This window comes from Frieseomelitta varia, unplaced genomic scaffold (assembly GCF_011392965.1).
Source record: "Frieseomelitta varia isolate USP_RPSP 00005682 unplaced genomic scaffold, Fvar_1.2 scaffold_164, whole genome shotgun sequence".
Lineage (NCBI taxonomy): Eukaryota > Metazoa > Arthropoda > Insecta > Hymenoptera > Apidae > Frieseomelitta > Frieseomelitta varia.
Window position 1 is genome coordinate 408,997 of NW_025109350.1, and position 15,224 is coordinate 424,220.

Sequence of the window (15,224 nt, forward strand, 5' to 3'; positions counted from 1 at the left end):
ATAAAGTATGTAATAAACGCTGTTTTATTTAAAATAAAATACATAATAAGTGCGTAATATGTATAAATTATTTTATTATTATATAATGTGTATAAATATTTGTGCTCTTCTTAACTAGAACAAATTACAGAAATAGAAACTACATACTATTTAAAAATTAAAAATTCGAGCATTTCGACCTTTAACAATTCACACACTCCAAAAAAAAACAAAAAAAAACAAAGGATTGAGAACCAAATCACTCTAAGAAATTAGGAGGAAATTATTTTAAATAAAATAGCTTTTACTACATATTTTATTTTAAATAAAAGTATTTTATTAATATAGTATTTTATTTTAAATAAAATAGCGTTCAGAAATTATAGTTTACGTTTAACTTTTTCTAAAACTCCCAAGGAGCTTCTTTATTTTAGCATTCTCCTAGACAATCCTCTTCGTCCAATTCCTTGGACTTCACCCTGTTCCGACAATTCCATTACGGAATCCACCCACATAGCGGCTGGGCAAGGATCCCGCATCATTACCAAACGAAGAAAACTAGCCAGTGGAACTTCTAAATCTGATAAACAAACGAGTCACGCCTCTGTTCTCCGCTCGCGGTCTGGTTAGCTTAACAAGCTAACCCAGAAAATTCCTTCAAGAACGATCCGTATCTCGCTAATCGATTCAACTGACAAACCGCTATATCACGCTGAACAATACAGATTTATCCGATAAGTGACTATCCTCTGAATGAAGTCTGGTCTGATCTCGACGCTCGAACTGGAAAACGCTCGTTGTCCGAGCATTTTCCATCTGAAGGTGAGATTAACCCCCTATAAACGCGAGACTCATTTATACGAATCAGCAAAATCTCAGTCGCTAACACTAATAGTCGTTTACATTCGTGTAACATTCGTGGATTCTCTAAACTGAGAATCGCCAATTGTTTTTCAGGTCTTTCTTCGTTATTAATTATCAAGTTTCTAGTAAAATGGAAGAGGAAGAGGAAACGATAAACAGAAGAACGAAAATTTGTAGTATTTTGTTATTTATCTCAAAAAAACATAGTATATCAATTAATTGAAGAAATAAATTGCAAATATTTCTGAGCCGTGCAGCAACGATCTCTCTGGTGAAAAAATTACTGAGGCACACGTCGAGACGTTGAAGTTTATAAAAAGAATCCCAAAGAGGAATTGTAAGAGTGTTAAATAAATTTCTAATACTTCTAAGCACATAGTATTTTTATTTTTAATTTATTTAGTATTTTTAACATCTTGCGTTGGAATGACGTGCACGTCGAGAATTGTTTGTCCCAAAATTGCACTATTTTCTCAGTTTTAAGTATATTTAAATATAATCCAGGCAGAACAAATAGTAAACTTGTTACTAATTAAAATTGTTACTTATTAATAATTTCTATCCAGTGATATCGTACCAACGAGTTCAAAAAGAAAGCGACGAGTTATTGTATACGATTTGGTCACTCGTTATGGTCCGCAATCAGTTGCCCAGCGCAAGTGGTTAAAATTACGTGCAAAGGAACAGCAACAGAGTGAACTTACACACGTCGAATTGAAATTTATAAAAAAATCCTACAGAAGAATTATTAGAGCGTTAAATAAATTTCTAAATACTTCTAAGCGCGTAGTATTTTAAAATTACGTGCAAAGAAACAGCAACAGAGTGAACTTACGTTCGGATTAAAAAATCAGTGAGGCACACGTCGAATTGAAATTTATAAAATATCCTACAGAAGAATTCTTAGAGCGCTAAATAAATTTCTAAATACTTCTAAACACATAGTATTTTAAAATTACATGCAAAGAAACAGCAACAGAGTGAACTTACGTCCGAATTAAAAAATCAATGAGGCACACGTCGAATTGAAATTTATAAAAAATCCTACAGAAGAATTATTAAAGCGTTAAATAAATTTCTAAATACTTCTAAAAGCATAGTATTTTAAAATTACGTGCAAAAATACAACAACAGAGTGAACTTTATAAAAAATTGAAATTTATAAAAAAATCCCACAGAAGAATTATTAGAGCGTTAAATAAATTTCTTTAAAATTACGTGCAAAAATACAACAACAGAGTGAACTTTATAAAAAAAATTGAAATTTATAAAAAAATCCCACAGAAGAATTATTAGAGCGTTAAATAAATTTCGAAATACTTCTAAAAGCATAGTATTTTAAAATTACGTGCAAAATACAACAGAGTGAACTTTATAAAAAAATTGAAATTTATAAAAAAATCCCACAGAAGAATTATTAGAGCGTTAAATAAATTTCTTTAAAATTACGTGCAAAAATACAACAACAGAGTGAACTTTATAAAAAATTGAAATTTATAAAAAACCCGACAGAAGAATTATTAGAGCGTTAAATAAATTTCCAAATACTTCTAAAAGCATAGTATTTTAAAATTACGTGCAAAAATGCAACAACAGAGTGAACTTTATAAAAAAATTGAAATTTATAAAAAATCCTACAGAAGAATTATTAGAGCGTTAAAATAAATTTCTAAATACTTCTAAGCGCGTAATATTTTAAAACCAGCAACAGAGTGAACTTCAACCGTCGGATGAAAAAAAATCTCTCGGTGGCACACACGTCGAGAGGTGTTGACGCTCATAGGATATCCCTCGTCTCGATGCGAACAGGCGACTCGAGTAAAGGAATTCCAACGTCAATTAAATCCTCCCGCCCGGTTCCTCGAACCGGAATACCACGGACGATCGCGATTACGTCGTGCCCCGGCGATTTATTCCCCGGTTTCCGCGAATGTTGACCGGGGCCTAAACGTTAGAGAGGCACGGCGTGACAATAACGCGAATAAAGGCTATCCGTGCACGCCAGCCAGTCGGTCGTCTCGATCGAGATCCGAACTAGGGGGAAAAACACGGTGACCGCGGCCACGAACACGAAACCAACGACAAATAGGTTCCACGCACCCGCCGCTTTTATTATCTCGCGAGAGAGGCGCCTTCCGTTCTCTTGGACCCGTTCGTACAATGCTGTTCGAAACGTGGGCGTTGCGCGACGTCGGTACCGATAGATAATTCTCGTTGGTTTGTTCTTGTTTCGAGAGTAAAATTTCCTTTGGGACCTTGTCGTATTTCTTTTTTCTTCTTCTTCTTCTTCCTCTTTCTTATTTTTAGGTGAGAGGAGAGATAAGGGACGAAGTCACTTTTGATAGGAACGAGGGACTTGTTTTCCAAAGATTTTTGGTGCCTCGAGTAACATCTCTTTAGATAAGAGGTTGTTATTTATAATTTTACAAAGCGTGTTCGCATTACTCACACCTAGTATGTTAAGAATGTAATTGCCAGTGAAGGAATTTCGAGAATCATTGGAAAGATGTGTGACGATCGTGATTGTTTGACCGATTGATTTGAAAAATCAACATTGTCTAAATAATTGAAATTGTAATTAGCAATGTGACTGAAACTGTTTTCAATGTTCAAAGTAGTTGAGTATAGCGTCGACAATGGCAAGTAAAATACAGCTGAGAAAATCGTTTCGTGGATTTGAAAGTTTTCAAAGAATCTGTTTAAGAAATTTTCGGAAACTTGTTTGAAAAGAGTTAAAGAAAAGAGTTGAGAGGATTTTCCAGAGATATTGAAACTTACAAAGCACCTGTCGATATCTGCGTGTCAGATTTCTAAAAAACTCGAATGTCGTTTAAAGTTTGCCAGAGACGCTTGAGAAAAAGCTTTTGGAAATTTTTCACAGAGTATCCAGATTTTTATAAAATATCAAGCAAGTTGTGAACCTCGAACGAATCGTACCTCAAAGATCGTTGGGAAACTCGTTTCAATGAAGAACGAACAAACTTAGAACGGACAACTTAAATTTGGGAGAATCTAATATAAAGAATACAAGGAAATCTTCGATGGAAGCTCTTCGATCAAAGAAGTAAATTTAAAATCGATAAAGTCGATGGTCGTCGCTTTCTCTGCAGAGCAGAAATATTTTCACGATCGGCTGGCTCTCCTGTCTCCTCTGTGTCTGTTCAGGACACGCCCTGCGTTATAAGTGTAGCAGCCGAGGCTAACGAAAATGCAGTTGGCATCGGCGAAGGAATGCACGTTTGAAATTAGAATGACAAAAGCCGCGCCCAAATGACGGTTAAAAGGCCCGATGTGCCGGAACACGGTAACGGATCACAGAAACACCGACTCTCGACTCTGACCATCGAAACGAGGGCTAGAGAACAAGCTGCCAAGCTTTGAAATGCACTCGACCTGCGCGGCGGGATTCTTTTCTCGAGACCTGTCTAAAACGAAACGATTCACGTCGGATCAAATTGCTTCAACTTCTACTGCATTCGTTTCATGCGAGACCGAAGTAGTTGAGTGAAAGTATATTTACACTTAGTCGAAGTGTAAATATAATTTCCGCGACTAAGATTCACGTGATCTCACTTTTTAAAGATCGAAAATGCTAGCGGTATAATGAATGATTCGGATGATGACTCCCGGAAGATTATAATCAAGCCTCCAAGGACGAATTGTAATACTGATGATCTGGATCTTTTGATCATTTTTAGATAGATTTAGTAATAATTTTTATAATTTATAAACTATAAATTATTAATTTTTATAATGTATAATTTATAAATAATATAAGTTATAAATTATTAATTTTTATAATTTATAATTTATAAATAATATAAGTTATAAATTATTAATTTTTAAAGTTTATAATTTATAAGTTACTAATTTTTATAGTTTATAATTTATAAGTTACTAATTTTTATAGTTTATAATTTATAAGTTGCTAATTTTTATAGTTTATAATTTATAAGTTACTACTTTTTATAATTTATAATTTATAAATAATATAAATTATGTTTTTACTTTTTATATATTTACTTTTATATTTCTACTTTTTATAATTTATAATTTATAAATAATATAAATTACATTTTTATAGTTTTTATTATTTACAAATAATATAAATTATATTTTTATAACTTTTGTAATTTATAAATCATTATAATTTAATTAGGAAGCAATAAACAGTTAATATTGATTCCGTTGACATACATGTACACACACTGGCATACACTGTACGTATATATAATTGTGGAATTTAATAACTCCTGATTCTGAGAAACATACAAATGTTATTTCTATATTTATACTTCGTAACAATTATCCTTCTTCTGTAGTCAAACGACCTAGTCACTACCATAAATGGGTTAACCAAATTAGACAATTAAATAATATTCCCACGATCCACCGCGCGACAATCCACCATACGACGCTAATGGCACTCTAATTACTCCTTGTCACGATCATTTCGCCAAACGGGAAAGAATCACCCAGAAATGACAGAGATATTTCCGTTGCTCGAGCGAAACAATGCGATACGTACGGTGCAATCACCACCAGGCATAATCACGGCAATTACACCGAGCAATAAAGCTGTCATTACGATTGCATGAAAGTGCATTCCTTCGTGGACCTACCGCAACGTAAAGGGTTATTTTTTTTTATCTTCTTCTTCTTCTTCTTCTTCTTCTTCTTCTTTTTCTTCTTTTTCGACGATTGAAGACACGATGCCTGGCGTCGAGACGCGGCCCGCGATATACCCGAGGGCTTGGTTTTCGAAAGAACATCCTCCAACATCGCGATTTCTTTCGTTTGCTCCTTTGACGAGCGTTATTATGTCGTTAGCGAATTATATCGTGGATCTGTTGGTTCGTTAAAGGGCCTCCTCTGTTAAACAGACGATCTGTTCGCCGTTTAGGGTAATGGGACAAGCGGTTATTATTATACGTTTTGAATGCGTTTGTTTGTACGGGTTTGTACCTCGTGGGATTTCACGATTTTTATTTTCTTTCGTTTCGTGCGGAGTGTCCTTTTGTTTCTCATTTATTATTTTATGAGAAATTCGTTCTCACTTTCAATGGATTCAGAAAATCTATTACTCGCACAACGAGAAAGAATTGTGTTCTATGATACTGGCATCATTATTGTAGTAGAGGATTTTTTTTATAAGATGTACTATTGTAATTGTTGATCGGTATAGTAGATTTTACTAGAACTACTCGGTTCTGAGTTCGAAAACATTTTTCTGCTTTGAAAATTTTATACTGCCAAGTTTTTTTTATTGAACCTTTTTTTTAATTTATTAGACAAAGCTAATTTATTAATATTATTCTACAATATATATATGTTATAATATTTTTTTAATATAAATCTTTCTGCTTTGAAAATTTTATACTACCAAGTTTTTTTAATGACAAAGCTAATTTATTAATATTATTCTACAACGTATATATTATAATATTTTTTTAATATAAATCTTTCTGCTTTGAAAATTTTATGTTGCCACGTTTTTTTATTGAACCTTTTTTTAACGACAAAGCTAATTTAATAATATTATTCCATAATATATATATTATAACATTATTATATATTAATAATATATTACTCTGTAACAGTACAACTTCTTATGCTCTTCGCGAATTCCATTTTCTGATGAATTTGAAAAAAAAAAAAAATTACCAGAAAGATGGAACGCGTTCAAAAAAACAATATTCCTTCGTGAGTGCACGTACGATCATTGTTTCTAGAATTAGCACTTCGAGCGAAATATCTGAGTAGCATAAATTTGAAACGAACCTTCGGACGTCAAATACGATGCGAACGCATCGTACAGTGGAGATCTGTTGGAATGGTTTGCATTTCATGGTTTCCATTTCATGGTTACGGGCTGCAGACATTGGCTGTTTATCAATACCGCAATCTCGACACGCGGAACCATGAGGCGTGCATACACACGATCAGATGAATGCTTAATCGATCCAGGCTAATCGATTTAACGAAATCATTAAGCAACCGTTCAGCTGTGATTCATCGACACGTGCGCAACGATTGTGTGATACAAAATCCTCTATTCTACTTTGTAGAGTTATCACACTTGTCATCAATTTTTTTTTTTTTTTGCTCCTTCTGTAAAAATGATAATAGTACGATTGCAGTACGATTCCTAACGCGAGAGATACGAGTGTTCTTCAGCTTCGAAATGTTGTTATTCGTACGTTTTTCATTTGGAAATTATTTCTTTGCACGTGATTTCGTTAAGAGATGTTCCATTTTTCGTTGTCGTTTTCCAAATAATCATGTTACAGTTTTATAGAGATAATTCTATTTGTGTGATTGAAGAAATTAAAGACAAATTTGTTTTTCAGTTTCGTCCATTAATTATTGCAATATTTTATATCCTACATATTGTATATATTTTGTAGATGTTCGAAAAATTCCGAAAAATGCAGAATTTAAATAGCACGAAAGTATGAAGATCTGTAAAATATCCAAAGTAGGATACTTGTGATTTCTAGAGCTCGTTAACGCTAGAATTAGCTTCGTAATTTTTGTTTAAAACTTTACAAAAAAGTGAAACAGTGTTTTCAGAGATTCAAATCAGATCATTTTGTGAAATACAATTTTAGAAATGGTAGAAATTTTATGCTTCAGTCATCGATATAGTAGATTTTAAAACTACTTAACTCCAAGAGTGAAAACATTTTTCTGCTTTGAAAATTTTACACTACCAAGTTTTTTTATTGAACCTTTGTTTTTTAATGACAAAGCTGATTTATTAATATTATTCTACAATATATACATTATGATATTTTTTTAATATAAATTTTTCTGCTTTGAAAATTTTACACTACCAAGTTTTTTTTATTAAACCTTTGTTTTTTAATGACAAAGCTGATTTATTAATGTTATTCTATAATATATATATTATATTTTTTTAATATAAATTTTTCTGCTTTGAAAATGTTATACTACCAAGTTTTTTTATTGAACCTTTTTTTTAGTGACAAAGCTAATTTATTAATATTATTCTACAACATATATATTATAATATTTTTTTAATATAAATTTTTCTGCTTTGAAAATTTTACACTACCAAATTTTTTTATTGAAACTTTGTTTTTTAATGACAAAGCTGATTTATTAATATTATTCTATAATATATGTGTAACAGTGCAACTTCGTTAATAATAAAATTTGAATTCTATTCTTTAATCGTACACGTACGAATATACATATGTAAATATCAGTATAAAAATCCGTAGTCCAGCGATGAAAAAAAAAAAAAAATGAAAGGGAGAAAAACGATCACGCGTCCCATGATCAGATATGTACTCGCGCATAAAAAGCACGAAGGACATCAAGATGAATCAAGTGCGAATGAGCGAAACAGTGAGACCGCATCGATCTCTCTCAAAGTGTCAACTGCACATTCAATTAGACGTGTATAATCGTTGCCATGATTCTTCGATACAATATATAGGCTGCCTGGTGAACAGCTGTGCTTTTGTCTGACGGTTGATATCCGACCTGCACTTTTTACACGCCACGAAACAACGACATTTTTGTCCTCTGCTGTTCCACCGTTTTCCTCGCCGTCGAAGATCAACGCCGCGGCATTAAAAATTTCACTTCGGAGAAAATCGCATGATAAATCCAGCGGTGAAGTCACACGTGCAATTAAATTAAAAGCGAGCGAGTGCGTTCGCGCTTTAGCGGTCGAGGATCGATTTACGATTGGTATTGCGAGAGAGACGTATTATTAGCCATTTTCCATGGAATTCGAGGCTCCTACGATTCTTCTCGCTTTGCGAAAAATTTACGATGGCTAAGTTAATACCTAAGTTAATATTTTGGTGATTCTTGAAATTCTTTCGTGTTTTATGATTGGATTTCTAAAGTGGAGGATGCTGCTGATCTCTGGATTAGGATTGTAAAATTATCATTCCATTTATTGGTATTTTATTTAAGATTGTAGTACAGTTTAAAAATTTTTCTTTATATTATTCTTATTTTTTTATTGTGTTGTATTCTTTGTTATTAATAAATTTTTATTACTCTTATCATTCTTATTTTGTTATATTATGTTCTTTGATATTATATGTTATTCTTTATTGTTTTATATCCTTTATATTATATACATTGTATTCCTTGATATTATATGTTATTGTTTATTATTATTTTATATCCTTTATATCATATATACTTTCACTGTGAAAAATTTTCAAAGTTTCTGAAATATTTGAGATTTAAATATTTAAAAACACTTCAAACTCACTTTAGGTACTATAAATTTCTAAAGAATTCGAGTATCGAAGATGAAAGTTGCAAAATTCCTAAAAAACAACTCCTGAAATGATTTTAGAATATTTCGAAAATGTTCAATATACTCGTTTCGTAAATTTGAATGATCTTCGAAATTATCCTACGCGCAAGTGTAATTTAATCAACTACAGAAAGTGAGGATGTTCTAACATCGTAGATTCGCTCAATTACTTTGAACGTGCATCACTTCATCTCGCGAATGATTAATAATTTACATCCGACAAGACGATGGAAATCACTTTTCAGAGAGACGGAGTAGAACGTTCGTTTATGTGAATGACTTCATTGCAAGCTCTCAATATTCAATTCGGAATTTCCGCCATAGGATTAATCGAGAAAATTACCCCTAAATGCCGGAGCATTATTTTCCACTTTAGGGTCTCTTCAGTGTTGTTTCGAACCTTGGTTCTCATGATAAAAATTATAATTTATATTTAATATGTGTATAATCAAAGATCTAAATATCAATCGTAGATTACAAAATCAATTTTGCAAAATGAGAATATCCTGCAAACGTACTTAATAATATCAATTATCTTCAATTTATAAGTCATTAGAAATTGGACGTTTCAAAGGAAGAATATGTCCTAACATATATCCTTCGTGAAAAGAAACTATGATATCTCAATAACGTGAAATTAAAAATTAAGAAATTTCAAAGATAGAATACAAAAAATAGATAGAATCCTTCTTAGATTAGATCGTTAGCTTTATTATATAAATTCTTTAAGTAAATATATTTGTCGGCATCTTCCGAGATTTTTGAAATTTCTCAATTTCACAAATCTCTAGAGAACATTGAGAACAAAAAGGAAAAGAACATTTCTAAAATACACCTCGCAATATAAATTATTTATATTATTAATATTTATATATATAATTATTATTACTTATTAATTTATATTTATATTTTATTTATATTATATTATATTATATTTATATTTATATTTTATTATAATTTATTAATTTATATTTATATTTGTAATTATTATTATTTATTATACTATATTTATTATATTATATATTATTTACATTTTATTATTATTTATTAATTTATATTTATAATTATTATTATTTATATTATATTATATTATATATTTATATTTATTCTACTATATATTTATATTTTATTATTATTTATTAATTTATATTTATATTTATATTTCTCCTAAACAACAAGACACTCATTCATTTCTCTCACGTTCAGACCAAATTAATTTATGCCACGACCAAATTCACGTTTGCTATTTGTTCACAGATGACGGCGCAACGCCAATTTTGGAGGAGTTGTCGAGCGGTAAAATTTATTTTGACGGTCAACGCCGCAAGCGTAGATCTCCACTACCTGAGAGGAAGACCGCGGAACATTCCCGAGACGACGACGTGTACAAGCAGTTCGTGGGACAAGCCGAGGGGCATCGAAATTTTTTGCGGAACGACGCCAGGTGATCAACCGTTTCTTTTCAACCAGTCTTTCTTTGATTGCCGTCGTTAAGGCCGGTTAAACTCGCAAGGATGTCCGCGAGGGTTTAAGCGCGATTTGATGTAACTCGAGGAAGAAACAGATGAAAGGGGTGCCTCGTGAAACGCTGACGGCGATGATGGACGACTGCTGAAAATCGAATTTCTCGGTGTAATCGAAGAATCATGGGTGACGGGAATTTTTTACAAAATATTATTAATTAACGACGGGATCGACGATTGTTTCGTTTAATTCTTTAACTACAAGAATTGAAGTTTCCTTCGTTCTTCATTTACGAACGACTTTCGTGCTTCTCTTAATTTTATAATCATATATTACAATGATTGCAGTGTTTATTTTAAAATTTAATTTCATGACGATGCTTGAAGTATTGATCAAGCTGCCTGGAAATATCTTTCCAGTAATACTTATGCAAATGACGATATTTTGATAATATTGAGCAAAAGGAGCATAGGTAAATTTTATTTAAAAAAAAAGAAAAACGAAATTACGAGAAATTTGCTGTCTAGAAAGCTAAACGAAACATTTCACGACCAATGCAAATGATCAATTAAGAATATGTTTGAACGATGTACGTCTGATACGACAGTAAATTACCATCGAGAATAACAGTTGCTAAATGAGTAACTTTCAACGCAGGCAGAGACTGATCATCGTATTAATCCTCGCCTGTTTGCGTAACGAGAAGAAATCACACGTCACATGGTTTCCCGTACTTTTTGATAGACAATGCAGTTCATCGGTTCAGCTTCGGTAATGACAAAAAAAAAATGGTTCTTTTGAACGAACTTTCTCGATTTTCTCGCAGTATGAAATAGTCGTCTCATCCGGTCAGAATTTTAAGTCATATTGTGGTTTCACAATGGTTAATTGTATATTCTACTATTTTTAATTTAACGTCATTTATCAATTATAACATATAATATAGAATTCTAATTATGAGATTCATAGAATTTAAAATATTTCAAATATAAATAAAATAAAATAAAATAAAATAAAATGAAATAAAATAAAATAAAATAAAGTAAAATAAAACAAAATAAAACAAAATAAAATAAAATAAAATAAAATAAAGTAAAGTAAAATAAAGTAAAATAAAATAAAGTAAAATAAAATAAAGTAAAATAAAATAAAAAAAATAAAATAAAGTAAAATAAAATAAAGTAAAATGAAATAAAACAAAATAAAACAAAATAAAATAAAATATAAATATAAATAATATTTCAAAGAATCTTTCGTTTCAAAATATTCCTGTCTAAAAAAGAACGGAATTAGCAATAAATAAAATCTAGAGATTCACATGACGTCCTCCCTTGAAGAGGACATCTTCAAAAATATGATGACCGTTTGACCCGACGATAAATTACAGTGACACGAGTCACTGAATGAGTCACTGTGACCGTGTGAACGCTCGATACCTCCGGAATATCCTAGTTCTCCGGTGTCGAAAACTAAGAAGATGGCCGTTTAAAATGTTACAGATACTACTCCGTGGAGCGAAGACGAAATGATCTTAGCGAGGAGTATAGCCAGGACTCGGAAATGGAATCGGATCCCTCCGTGACTTGGAGACCACGTAGAGCCTTGTCAAGTGAATATTTCATCGAGATTATGGTGGCGGCGGACGCGGAGATGAAAAAGTACCACGGCGATGGTTTGCTCAGCTACATTTTGGTCCTGATGAGCACGGTAAGAACATTATTCTTATCTCCTTTATATATCTTCCTATTTTTCGGATACTCTCATCGTTGTAGAATTATTTTCTATTTATAATAGATCACTCTCATCATTATGATATTGACAATACACCGTTTTCATCGTTGATAAGAATCATTCTCTATTTGTGATACATTGCAAAAACATTCAAAGACACTCGAGTCGACAGTTCGTTTATTTCTCTTTTTTCTTCAAACATTCCTTCGTCTCACATAGCGGATGAAAAAGTAAAGATAGATACCTCTATTCTCGAAAATTGTAAAAATTCAAACATTTCTGCTGGAAATTTTCTAGAAACGCTGAGAAATTTCTTTCGTAACTCGATCTTATCCACTACGGTCTCAAAGATTGAAATTTTTTCTTTACAACAATCCTTTGAAACTTTCTGTACGATTTTCTTTTTTTTTTTTTTTACTATTTTATTGTGTTTTATTGAATTTTATTAGAATTAGAAATATTTCGTCGTTTAGCAGTCAAAGCAAGTTTCAATTTTCAAGTTCGTGATGGAATTAACGACGAGAAAAATTATTCAAAGTTTCCTTTAGAAGTTTCAACGAAACTTCAGTCAAGTGCATTTTCTGTTCAGACGAATAATCGGGGATTCGTTGATCCGAGGAGTCATAAATCGTAAATCGTCGACTATTCCAAGCGACAATTGAATTAGCCTCTAACAAACGATTGCTAAGGCGGATGACTGATGATCGAAAACGGGCACGCTACCATTTCGACATCGGAAATCAACTAAGAACGCGGCGGTTCATTAGCATAATATTTAACGTTCGCGACAGATCCTGCTGGCTTACAAGATCGATCATCCGAGGAACACGACCGCCGCGGTTTCGTGAATCCTCCAGCTTGGTGAACCCCTACGCTTCTCTCTTTCTCGTTTCACCGAAACCATACTCGAACAAAGTGATACACCCACGCGAGCTCTCGACTTTCCTTCCCTTTTCTTTTCTCCTCTATCTTTCCCCCGTTTCTTTTCTTTTTAACAAATACACATCTTGTTATTATATATATTTGATACTCGCTTTCAAACGATACTTTTTATACTTTGGGTACTCTTCGCTCGAGGAAATTTGGGAAATTTGGTCTTGGAACTCGAGGACGTGAAGGTCGCAGAAAGAATCACGTGAATTTAGTACGAACAAATGAAATTTTATTTGTCATCCCTTGCTCCAGTCGTTGCTCAATTGACCAACAATTGATTGAAAGACGCCGACTCGGGACGAAGCTAAAATCAATCTAGGAGCTGTTTCTCTTTAGCTTCAATGTACTTGTTCTACGTTATAGTTAAAATGTTTTGTATAAATATTTGTAAATTTACGTAATATAATATAATATAATATTTATTTATTAATAATATAATATTAATATAATATATATAATTATAATATTATATTATATTATTATAATATTATTATATTATATATATTATATTATATTATTATAATATTATTATATTATATATATTATATTATATTATTATAATATTATTATATTATATATATTATATTATATTATTATAATATTATTATATTATATATATTATATTATATTATTATAATATTATTATATTATATATATTATATTATATTATTATAATATTATTATATTATATATATTATATTATATTATTATAATATTGTTATATTATATATAATATTTATACGTCTCATAAAATACAACTGCATTTAATTTAAAATTTAAATTTTAAAAATTTGACCAAACTCGATTTCGAGATTCTGAAATCAGGATTAGTTCAATTTACATTATTTCTTGCGAGGAAATTTAATCAAGCTTCTCGGTTTCTTAAAACTAGAGTCCATTTTTGCGCAGTTTCATAAGATAATTTCATTTATTTCCAAATAAACCTCAGGTGTTACTCAACGCCCATTTAACACACACAAACGAAGTGTCTTTTTCGAGAAATCAGGTTTACCACTCGCAATGCCAGGTTTATGCCATTTTTATACGTTAATTCGTTTATTGGTCTTTAACGAGCGAACGTGGTGAGAGATTAGCGTGGCGAATTGACATAATGGACGTCCCTTGTTGACGGGGATACGATCTGTCGACGAAGCCGGATCGCTGGATAACCAAATGCGATGTCGAACACTTAGAACCTTTATTCCGAAGACATAAATTTTCAAGCGTGGTGGCCAGAGTGCGCCGAGGCCGTTGCTCGAGGCGTAAAATTCATCGCCGAAAGAGTAGAAAGTACAAGTTGCACCTCGAGTATTATAAATCCTGGTATCGATACGATCTCCGACTGGCTGCGAACCTAAACTATGTATTATACCTTTAACGCGACGTTGACATTTCGGCTCCGTGGAATTCGATTCAATATCATTATTAATGTCCGCCGTTTTCAGACTAGTATCGAAAAAATTCAACCCTGTTCGGATCGCGATAGAAACGTTGAAAACGGCGAAATGTTGGAATGGTTCACCCTCTGCAGGATCGTCTTCGCCCTGCGATGTTTAGAAGATTTTTGAAAATTGCAGGACATTTATCGAACGTTTTATTATATTATATAATATATATAGAAATTAATATAGTAGTATAAAAAAATAATAATATAACAGAAATTTTTCTAAAAGATTTATAATATAATTTATAATATAATATAAAAATAAATATAATATAATATAATATAATATAATATAAAAAATTTATAATATAATATAAAATATAATATAATATAATATAATATAATATAAAAAATTTATAATATAATATAAAATATAATATAATATAAAAAATTTATAATATAATATAGAAATTTTTCTTCCATCTAGTAAAACTTTCAAACATTCGACAAACAAAAAATTTCTCGAGAATCTCTACTTTTCGAATATTTTAATACACTATA

The 15,224-nt window shown here is 31.3% G+C and overlaps 1 protein-coding gene across 7 annotated transcripts in view; it reads left to right on the forward strand.

The window, feature by feature from the left end:
• Positions 1-15,224, forward strand: part of LOC122538462 (A disintegrin and metalloproteinase with thrombospondin motifs gon-1-like) — a 188,403-nt gene that overhangs the window by 147,314 nt on the left and 25,865 nt on the right. For all 7 annotated transcript variants that reach the window (XR_006308856.1, XM_043672551.1, XM_043672547.1 and 4 more), the window contains exons 7-8: positions 10,409-10,595; positions 12,115-12,322. Coding sequence is in view for 6 of the 7 variants with exons in the window: in XM_043672551.1 (XP_043528486.1) it covers positions 10,409-10,595; positions 12,115-12,322 (395 nt within the window). In the remaining variant the exon portion in view is untranslated. The remainder of the gene's footprint in view (positions 1-10,408; positions 10,596-12,114; positions 12,323-15,224) is intronic.